Source organism: Oculina patagonica, chromosome 6 (assembly GCF_052425735.1).
Source record: "Oculina patagonica isolate OP01 chromosome 6, crgOcupat, whole genome shotgun sequence".
Lineage (NCBI taxonomy): Eukaryota > Metazoa > Cnidaria > Anthozoa > Scleractinia > Oculinidae > Oculina > Oculina patagonica.
Window position 1 is genome coordinate 25,710,278 of NC_135763.1, and position 11,030 is coordinate 25,721,307.

Below are 11,030 nucleotides of genomic sequence, written 5' to 3' on the forward strand. Positions count from 1 at the left end.
TTTGCAAAGCCTGAAAATGGTTCTTCAAATAGATCGAAAAAAAGCTTGCGAAGTATATTATTGACATGACAAGTTCAATGCCGCCAAAATCCAAAAATGTCTCCACTGCGTCTCCACTGTGAGCTTATTGACGATTACATTTTTTTTTGTTAAATGTGTAAACAAACTGATATAAAAGGCTTGCGGTCAAACAAAGTTATTCTAGCCTTGATATTGTATTCAGCTATCGTCAAAACAAAAAAAGATCCACTAAAATGAGTTGGAGAACTGCTGGCAATTTTTGCTAAAGATAGCAGCTGTCAGATATTTTTAAAATAAGATAACTCTCCTTCAAACGATTACCGCCTTAATCTAGTGTCTACACAGACACTATTCTTGCAATTAACTGTATTAATCCTTAGACATTTGGCGACTGCTTTGCGTTCAAAATTCATTAAAGGGGAATTTAACCAGGTAGTTTTCAGACTTTGCGCCCTGCTCATCTCCCGGAGCCATGGGTTCCAAGATCTGGCTCACTGCATTTCTACTGGCGGTTGTTAGCGTCGGCTTCCAAGGTTTGAGATATTACGCGTAATGAAAATTATTTGAATGCGAAAACTTTCTTTTCACACATATTTTTCTAATTTATCTTTTTATTTACATCCATGCAGCTTTCCCAGTTTCATTAGACGGTAAGTAAATTTAAACAGTGTCGATTTCTAGTCTATCAGTGTATACTGAAGCGAACCCTTCATTATAAATTTGCCAATATACCAAATTAGTTTGTATGGTAAATCAAGCATCGTAGTGAGACGAAATTAGAAGCTAATTAACAACAGGATTCCAACATTTTACTTTTATTCCATTTATCTTCGTTGTAAGTTTAGAAACGAAACGACGTCCCGTCGCTTATAATTGATTTCGCTTTACTTCCAAAGAAAATTCAACATGACCTCTCTCTCCTTTCCTCTTGTTTTTCTTTTGCAGGGAATGTCGTTGAAGATGTAGAAATATTGGGTAAGACGATTAATGCTAAGTACAGACGTTTGTCTCGCGTGATCTTTTGATGCCCACGTACAGCTGACAAAAATTTGCACAAGGAGTCTTATTTTAAGGAGTATTATGGTACTTGTGGCAAGTCGCCTTGAACGTAGCACGTTCTCAGAACGAAACATTATTCACATTGCTTTCTCGTCTTACCTTTTCAGAGGACCCGTTTAACTTTAAAACAGATGATTCGTTAGATGATTTAGCAGAAACGGGTAAGACTGAACAAACCACAACTCTCTGTAATTATCATTATTATAATCATTAATATTATTTTTAAACATTGTAAGAAATTACCACGAGGCAATGGAAAAACTAATTGGTTTTTCTATTGTACTCGTGCTCTTCTGGAGAAGCCTAACCGTTCAGTACTTCTTAAATAGCCTCGGAATATTTATGCTATAAAAATCATGTTGGATTTATTGCACTCGGATGAGTTCGGATTAGTATAGGTAATCGCATGGGCCGAGTCAAATTAAGGATTAATATCACTTGTGTTTTCAGAAGTTGTAGAAATTGCCAGAGTCGCGAAGCGACGAGGGCAATTTCTAAACTTCTAAAAACACAAGTGATATGAATCCTTAATTTTACGAGGAAACATGTGATTACTTGTTTATGACATAGAGGGCAAAATTTTCTGAAAATTGTCGATGCTAATAATAACTTTTATTATACATTAGAATTACTTTGAAACATACGATTGGTCGAGAGCATTCAGTCAACATACAGTAGCATGTGAACTTGACATGATAACCCAATATCTGCAGCAGATATTGGGTTATCATGTCGAGTTAAAAGTCCGCCTAGTTTCCAAGCCCCTCGTCCGTGTAGTACTGTCAAACTTTTGAAAATATGGCTGAGCAATTCGCCTCCGTTTCCGAGGGGAATTGAAAGTTTTGATCGAGAATAAAGATTCTAAAAACACCAAGAGAACAACAAAAACAAGTGTAAAAATTCTGAATGATTATTTGAGGGAGAAGAACCTGGAGGAACCACAATATAAAACCGCTTTGGCCAATGTTCTGATGAAGTTTTACGCCGGCGCTGGAAAAAGTGATGGCAAATTGTTTGAAAACGTATAATAAAACAATTATTGAATTCGGTTTTCGCATGATATCGTGAATTATCAAAACCTTGTGTCTGTGTTATCTGCCTCAGCCTTCGGCTTCGGCAGATAACACAGACCTCGGTTTTGATAATTCACGATATCATGCTCAACCTCATCCAATAATTGCTTAATGTACAGCGCGAAGCTTAATTTGGCTTGCGAAACGAAAACGTTCCTCATAATCGAGCAAATCTTGTCTTTCGGAAGAGACTAACGCTGACAGTAGTATGCAATGAAAGGTATGAAAGTCGTGAAAATAATAAAAAAGCTATTAACAACTGAACAAGCAAACGTTCAATATAAACGTAAGCTTAATTTTATTCACCTGTTTGCACATTTTGAAGCCTTCCTCTACGAGCGGCTTCACATGTCAGTCCTCGTCGACATAGATAACAGCAAACGACGACCCCAAACAAACTTGTAGAAGTAACTTGTCCAGTAAATGTGACCTTCTTTCACAGAAAAAACTATATATGTCCTCCTTTATATCCTGGGTTGCTGGTGATGAGTCTTAGAGATGACAGAAGTGAAACGGAGATGTAAGTTCCTGGCCGCTATGAATGAATTTGAATCGTCGCACAGTCGCAAGTGTCTGATGCAATTTTTGTACCGTTTTCAACTGTAATAATCTTTTATTTCAGATTTCGGATCTTCGTTTCAAGTTATCACCCCGTTTCGATTCCATTCCATTTTCATCACATATCTGCGGAAACTGAACTCAAATTTCGAAAAGATCGATGTACAAGCGAGCGCTGTGTTTGAAAATTCTGCTCAAAATCCCGCCGTCTTGAAGCCAACGAAGTGCAGCGCGCACAGCCAATCAGAAACGAGCAATTTTCCTGTTTGTCCAATCAGGATCAAGTAATTTTGCCCGGGGCAATTACCAAAATTAAGGAAAAATGCCCTCTGTCTCAGCCAATCAGCGTTCAGTAATTTTGCCCTCTATGTTATAAAAATAGTAATGCCTTATTTATAGTTATATAAGTCGTAAAAACAACAAATTAAAAATACAAACAAGCAAACAACAGCAGCAACAACAACGCCAAAAAAACATTAGCATACTGTGTGATTGGTTGCTCAGTGTTTTAAATTTAGATGCAAAAGAAACAGAACACCACTCAGCTTAATTTTACTGCCTTATGAGGTACTAAGAGAAAACATGTTTCAAGATCTGAATAATAATTTTACCTTTTTTCTTTAGAGGATCTGTATGAAGAACCCAATGAAATAGGTAAGATTGGATTTACAGAAACTTTTGCGGATTTAGCACCATTGTACTTTGAATGTTGTCACAGAAAAATAAATAGACTTCCGTTTAATACTGAGTTCTGGTAATATTCTGGTCATGATAGTTCACAAAATAAAGAAAATGAAGAGTTCGTTTTAACGAAGGTAGAAAATAACCGCTTGAATATGCTTAGGGGAAACCTACTTGTTTCATGTGAATGGAAGATTGACGTCGACCAAACATGAACGTTTTTTGCGGTTTAAATGACTTGAATCGGATGCAGAACTAAAACTTTTTTCTTGTTTATTTTCTTTTCAGATTATCTTCGCGATGATGAAGACGAAATGGGTAAGATAAACGTCTACTTTTTTAACAGACTAAAGCTTAACACTGAAATGGGTCCCAGAAGACTCCCATGTTAAAGGAGCGGAAATTCTCTTCGAAAAATCGAATTAAACGTCTTGAGAAGACTAATCTTGGCATTAGACTCAAATGCCTTATTTGACTTCTAGAAGATACCTTTATAAAACAGACAAAACTAAGACCTGTATTGAATTATATTACGTTAACAAATGCTTTCATTTTTTTAAAAATGTTAAGGTTTACATGACAGTTCTAGAGCGGTTTTCACTTGAGTGTCGAAAGTAAATTGCGTTTGCTTTGGTTTTGCATTGCTACGCTGAGTGATTGGCTAAAAAATCTCGCGCCACTTTCTCAGCCAATCAGAAGTAAAACCAAAACCAATCATGACGCGCTCACGCACGTTTTCCCGCGCTTCGTGTCAGCTACATGTACTTGCTTCGAGTTTTGATTGGTTCGCTGGATTTTCTGTGTCCTTTGTGATTGGCCAGAGTAATTACTTTGGTTTTGGTTTTACGACACTCAATTGAAAACTGCTCTATCTAGACCATCCATAAAGTACGATGTTGTTTATTTATATGTTATCAAATACAACTATTATTATTGCATAACGTCTATCTTAAAACATGAAAACTTCTCGAGCTAATAACATCGCCTTGTTATATTATATTTTCAGTTGATTGGGAAGATGATTCAGATGAAACGGGTAAGCTGATGGAGTGCATTTTAACAACTGAAATACGTTTGTAAGAATTAGAATGACCTTTTTCCTTATATAAAACAACTTGGGCTTTGCATACATGCGGTTGCAATATGGTTCAGATCGTCTCTGTCTAGACATAATGTCGACTCGTCATCATTTTCTTTTTGCTAGCAAATCAACTCGATTGATAAAAAATGTCAGAATGTAATAGTGACTCGTTGCTTTGATCAGGTATGGAAGATCCACAGAGTCGCCGTAAAAAACCTCGTCGTAAACCTCCTCGTCGTAAGCCTCCTCGCCGTAGACCTTCTCGGCGCAAGCCTCCCCGCAAGCCCCCTCGCCGTAAGCCCCCTCGCCGCAAACCTCCCCGCCGTAAGCCTCCTCGTCGTCAAGTTCGCCGCCCTCGACGCCTACAAATCCGTAAGTAAACTCAACGTTATAAATATAAATGTCTTTGTTAAAATTGCAAACAACGAAGCAAATGCTCATATTTCATTTTAGAGAATAAAAAAAATCACTTTGTTCTCTCTACACTAACCGAGGTGCATAGTAGGCTTACTATTCACTCCGGTTAGCCTACTATTGACACAGGTTAGCTTACTATTGACTCCAGTTAGCCTACTGTTCATCTCGGTTGGAATACTATGTACTTCGGTTAGCCTGTTTACGGTTAGCTCTTTTATTGACATACAAAAGTACTTGACTTTTTTAACCACAGGAAACAACGAAGTGATTCCAGGAATGACGATGGTATGGAAATAGTAAAGAGGGCCATGTAAGTATGTGCACCTCGTCTCTCTAAAGAACGATCTCTTGTACTTAGGCCCTCGGTTAGACAATTAATGTTCATTTGACGACTTTATGCTTGCACCAATTTAAAACGGGCTTTTAACCTCGAGAGCTTTAGTCCATCAGCTGAGATCCGAAAATTTGGGTTCATGGCTCACTTTCGGGGAACAAACGAAACATGTCTTATCTTAATCCTTGCCTATTGAGCATCACAAAAATGTATGATAGCAAGGTTGGAACGGTAGCTTTCACTTATAAATCGAATTTTAAATTGGCTCTCCTATACGCTTCTTAATTTGGCCTCCATCTTGGATTTTTGGGGTGAAAAAGCTACAAAGCTGCCTGCATTCTTTTAACGTAAACGAATCGCTTTCAAACGCAAATTTAAAACTTATTGGAACTAACAACATGATTTCGTTCATTCTAGTGTTTCAAATACAACAACGTGATGTCATATGTGACGTCACCACGGCTGATTATTGTTCAAAATATGACTGTTTGTACCACAAAATAAAGCAAAAAGTGCAGATTTAAAAATTATTTCACGAAGAAAAGAGAGCGCGTAGATAAAATACCATTGCCATTCAAGTGTCTTGAATAAATCCCCCTAAAAACAATCGTCATTTTCCAACCCAGCCCTTTATTTCAAACATATGGTCCCATGGACCTGCAAAGTACTTTAAAAAAGAGGGAAGAGGTGCGAAGACCAGAAAAGTGGAGCTTTGCCAACGTACGAAACGTACGTCCGAGCTATGGCGATTAGCAGGGAGTAGTTGCAGTATCCGAGGTGATCATTAAAGATACGAAAGCATAAGTGTATCAGCTGTACGAGAAGACGTGTCAGAGTGTGGATGTGCTGTGCTATGAGATTCACGGCGCCAGGGAAAGTGAAGCCAGAGAAAAGTGAACGGCGCCCGGGAAAGTAAAGCCAGAGGTTCTCCCACCACGCGAGGCATCTCCACTAACCGAACTCAATGTTACAAGAGGAAATTTTCAAGCCACAATCTAGAGAAGAGCTACTGATTCCCTTCCGGTAATTCCTTCACCGCTCCAGAAGAGTTGACAGAAGCATAGTAGCAGTGAAGGAGGACTTTATACGAGTGTGGCGATTCTGTCTGTTCTGTACTCAACAATCTCTTAACTGAGCCCTATTCTAACCTTATGCGTGGACGTAGCTGTGTAATCTGATTTGGGGTATACTGATTAATGGTGTAGTATACTTGAAAAAACGTAGCATTGCGATGGAACGCCTTTATGGTAATTTTGTTATTTTAGATGATTGAGGAGCAAAAGGAAAACGACCAGAAAAACAAAATGGCGGACATTGCGACCTCATTTATTGCGTACTTTGCTTTTATTACCGTAAACAATGCTAAAATAATGTCCCGAATATGTAGTACCTCTCAAATATATATCTAAGCAAAAAATCAGTAAGTATTTAAGAACGAATAAAAAAATTAAGGATTTTTGTTTTAAAATCCAAGATGGCGGCCAAAAGAAGGTTATGAGAGCAAATTTCAAATTCGATTTACATAGTGAAAGCTACCGTTTTATCCTTGCTATCACACATTTTTATGATGCTTAATAGTCAAAGAGTAATATTAGACAAGTTTCGTTTGTTCCCCTTAAGTGAGCCATACAATCCCACTAGCTGATGGACTACTTTACTTGCCCGAAATTTAACTCTCGTGAATTTAACGAGTGGTCTATTTTCCAGTAAAACAGTTTTGTCTTCCCCATTGATTGTTTTTTTTTTTCATTTTTCCTTACAGGCTTGTTCCATCAAGCGTATTTGCCTTACCCTGGCAAAAGAATATGCCGCTTAAACAAAAACGAATCTGTAATGTTAGAGTTAATTAGTTTGTATAAGATAAAACTAAAAAAAAAAGGAAATTTGTTAATAAACTTGATTTATTTTTAAAAAAAAGATCGAGATTTGTTTCTCGTTTTCACTTTAGAGAACTTGTCCAAACGCTCTGAAACCTTTTGCCTTAAAAAAATTGTATAAAAGGCTGTTTGCATTCAATAACAGTTTTAGAAAGGAAAACATATGGCAAAGAATGGATAGAAATTAAAATGTCCATTGAAGAATCTTTTTGACAGTTACATGGAATGCCCATCTAAGAAGCAGATCCCAGAGTAGCATATCCGAAATTGGATACCCAGATAAAATGCTCACTTAACCCAGTAAAATTGCTTTCATCTTTTGTCGCGATCGTTGACATAATTTATATTTGCTTAAGATATAAAATCCTGTCCAGAAGTGAGCTCTTAGACATCACACATACATAGACCTCTTGTAGAAATTAAAACTGTTTTTTTTTTAAACGGAAGATGTGGAAAAAAAATTAGTGCAGAAAAAACTTTAAAAGATGCCTAACAAACAGTGTAAAGGATTTATACGTTAAGGCATTGTTTGGTTTCTCTAGATGAATGTGTTGAATATGCCTCGAGTTTCACCCATCACGACCATCCTGGGCCAATTTTCAACTTAAACGAAGTTTGAAATTAAAATAGTGAAAGGAATTGGAACCTTTTAATGCCTTTTTGAAAATAGTTCAATAAAAGTGTTCTTTGGGCAAAATAAATAGAAATTCGAAATTTCGCGACTGTTTGACGATTCTCGGTATTCTCTGACAAAGGCTTTTAACAGCTGGGAAACTCTTTTTCTCAAAGTCAGGAAAAGTTTGTTTGAAGAAAGGCGTCATTTTTGGAAAACAAGTTGCTTTGCACAGGTTTATACAATATGAACAATTGACAGAACAGAAACATATGTTGCAATCTTACTATTTACTTTTATTTCAACAGTTATCTGTTGGCTTTGCTATTACAATTGGTCCAATATATCGAGCTTATCGCATTCCTTGATAAGGATCGGTTAATGACAGATGCTTCATGAAGCCTTGACCTGCAATGGAAAAAAAAAATAACCAAAGGAAAATCTTACTAGCAGGTCCTGCCAAAAATCGTCATTTTTAACATTTTTCTTAATTTTTCCATTTTTTTAAACATAATTGTACGATTTGATAATTTTTGCATTCCATAAGCAAGACGGACGCTATAATGACCTCACGTGACTTCATATGACGTCACAGCCAACAAAAATAATGTCATCCTGTAGAGCGCTAAATAATTCAGATATGTCCAGGATTGAACGCAAATGAGATGCACGCTCCTCATAAATGGCATCACAAAGTGTCCTCATTAATAAAAGTTCACCAAAACACACCGAAATCTGTCAAATATGAAGTAATATGGTAATTTCAAATAACACAGTCATACATGAAGTACTCATTAAACAATACTTGCGTTCAATACTGGACATGAATGAAATAATTTTGCTGCGCCTATAATAGAACGAAAACTCTGGGGAGGGGTTCCATTCACCCGTCCGAGGGTTAACCCTCGGACGTACAAGCAGATTCACACTCCCACTATGGTACAGTGGAGGGGGATTAATGGAAACCCCTTCTAAGGTTTTCAGGTTTTTTAATGAAAAAGGAAATTACATTGAACTGAGTAGAAAACTTTTGCTACTAGAGTAAGAGTAAATCCTCTTTTCAAAGTTACAGAAAAAAAGCTCAAGGGGGAGGATTTGGCAAACATCCCACCCCCGATTGTACGTCCGGGGTTAAACTAACTTAAGGTGAGTAACGAACACAAATAGTGGCGTGGTGCTATATAGATGTTTTATTATAATTACCTTGTAGTCTTAGTAAGTTTCCTGAGCCATGTCGTTTTTCGTTCCTCTATAATTGGTCTGTGGTTCATCACCTCTGTTATAACAATGACATCTGAAGACATTAGACGCTCCAACCCGAGAGCATAATGATCCTCTAGGGCGACATCTGTAATAGCAACTGATTCGACAGCCTGGAAACCAAGAAAGCGGAGCAGTTTTAGTCAGAAAGGAACATCTCCTCACTATTTTGATTGCATATACCCAAAAAATTCTAATAATAGTAATATACTATACAGTACTTGTAAGAAAATATCACATATTCAGCAGAAAGACTCGAAATTAAAGCAAAATGCTCTTCCCTGCATAGAAAAGCAAAAGTAGAGGAGGCACTTCACCACACTTCACTTCACTTCACTTCACTTAACTAATGTGTTTTAATTATTGTATGACTAAAATGCTAACTTGAACTGCAAATTAGAAACTATAAATACTATAAAAGTAAATATTTTGCTCCTTACTCCAATAAGTAAAACTCGGCTTTGGGTCTTCGGCGTGACCTGAAACAAAGAGTTTCAAACTCTGATTAAAATAACAATGAAACTTAAAAAAAATAATCAGAATACTACTTATGAAAGCAAAGTGTGGAAGGTTTTTACTAAGTAAATAATTGTGACCGTTAAGGCTACGAAGTGGACAAAGTTAGCTACTGAGAGAGAGCGTCATACATTCCGGCTATTCTCAGGGGCGGATCCAGGACTTTTCAAAGGGGGGTGGCTGTTTACCAATTTTTTTGACTATATTGTTCAAGCCCCAGTTTGTTTTTTACGGGGATGGTTTCGGGCTTTCAGGCAGTTTTTTGAAAGTGGGAGTGCAAATAATTTTGGGTCTGAGGCCCATATTTAATGGAGCCAATGGCTCCATCCGCCTAGGGGGGTCTGGGGGCATGCCCCCCTCAAAAAATGTTGAAAAGTTGAAGCCTCTTAGACGTGATTTCCGCGCTTCTGAGCAGCTTTATACAGCTGTCAATTAAGTTATTTTAAAAACCACTGTTTTTCCTTGAACTGCAAATTAGAAACTATAAATACTATAAAAGTAAATATTTTGCTCCTTACTCCAATAAGTAAAACTCGGCTTTGGGTCTTCAACCCACTCTAAAACGAAATTTTTCGGACGTAATGGGTCACATACGAATCATTTGCAAAGTCCCAAATAATCGTAAATGCTTAATTCGCTTATAAGGAGAAATAATGTACTTCTAAAACTGTTTTGAGGATTGGCTTTAGTAGCTTTAGAGGATTGGAACAATTAGAAAATTGTACCTATGCCACATAAATTTTCATGTTTTTTTTTTCATTTTGAATTCCGTTGCAGTGACGCAGAATAATCAAAACTGAATATGTTTTTGACCATGACCAGCATAAATACGTAGAAATTGAATGTTTGAAAAAGAAAATACATACCAGGCAGATTCTCTAGTTCTTCTTGCAAGGAAGCACCTACAAGCATCACCAAAAGAACCACCGCGATCAACATAGTCTTGTTAGCCATGGTTAACACAGAGACCTTTCTTCCACCAACTCAGGAATGCAATTGCTGCTTTTGAAGCTCGTCATTTATAGGATTCCAGACAATTGTTTAACCACAGGAAGAAATTACTTTTTTCCGTTTTCTCAAACGAGCGGACGAATCATGCAATGGAAATGTAAAAGTCCAAATCGCACGTGATGCTATATCGGGGCGCCATGATAAGTGCTTTTGTCGGTGTTATCGCACTTTAAATGTGGTTAAATGTTTTCCGCAGAATTCAAGCCATTTTTACATTTTTGTGTATTTTTTATACACGTAAAGCCAGTTTGATTCACGACGTTAACGTTCGTAAAATTACGCGACAGTGGAAATCCGCCTAAAAATGAAAATCACACGTTATAATATTTTGTACCTCATAATAGTGGTAGTAATAACAACAGCTAAGTGGACACTTTCAAGTACCCAATTCCTGACGATATGAAATGTCGTCGGTAAAAAATCTTAATGCCAAGCCTGGGGGTTTCGATCAGTAAACACAGCAAAAGAATATGGTGCATTTATCTATTGTATATGGCAACCGCAAGCAACTATAAGTTAAAATAGACTG

General features: G+C 37.1%; 1 protein-coding gene and 2 long non-coding RNA genes across 5 annotated transcripts; 1 reads left to right on the forward strand and 2 right to left on the reverse strand.

Annotated features, from left to right (window-relative positions):
• Window positions 1-411: 411 nt before the first annotated feature.
• On the forward strand, window positions 412-7,138 carry LOC144656704 (uncharacterized). Of its 3 annotated transcripts, XM_078516948.1 has the most exons (10): window positions 423-554; window positions 651-671; window positions 967-996; window positions 1,188-1,241; window positions 3,336-3,365; window positions 3,681-3,710; window positions 4,399-4,428; window positions 4,657-4,845; window positions 5,144-5,200; window positions 6,987-7,138. In XM_078516948.1, exons 1-9 carry the CDS (start codon window positions 494-496, stop codon window positions 5,185-5,187), a joined length of 489 nt encoding a protein of 162 aa, XP_078373074.1. In that variant the 5' UTR covers window positions 423-493; the 3' UTR covers window positions 5,188-5,200; window positions 6,987-7,138. The 3 variants fall into 3 exon arrangements, with proteins under 3 accessions (XP_078373076.1, XP_078373075.1, XP_078373074.1); XM_078516949.1 differs by lacking the exon at window positions 967-996 and having other exon boundaries at window positions 420-554; XM_078516950.1 differs by lacking the exons at window positions 5,144-5,200; window positions 6,987-7,138 and having other exon boundaries at window positions 412-554; window positions 4,627-4,765.
• On the reverse strand, window positions 4,581-5,199 carry LOC144656713 (uncharacterized). The gene is made up of 2 exons (XR_013571368.1): window positions 5,142-5,199; window positions 4,581-4,854 (listed from the first exon to the last, which is right to left on the reverse strand). It is a non-coding gene; the product is annotated as an uncharacterized LOC144656713 (long non-coding RNA).
• An 899-nt stretch (window positions 7,139-8,037) lies between the features above and the next one.
• LOC144656709 (uncharacterized) lies at window positions 8,038-10,628 on the reverse strand. Its single transcript, XR_013571362.1, has 4 exons — window positions 10,357-10,628; window positions 9,415-9,453; window positions 8,989-9,087; window positions 8,038-8,122 (listed from the first exon to the last, which is right to left on the reverse strand). It is a non-coding gene; the product is annotated as an uncharacterized LOC144656709 (long non-coding RNA).
• Window positions 10,629-11,030: the final 402 nt, after the last annotated feature.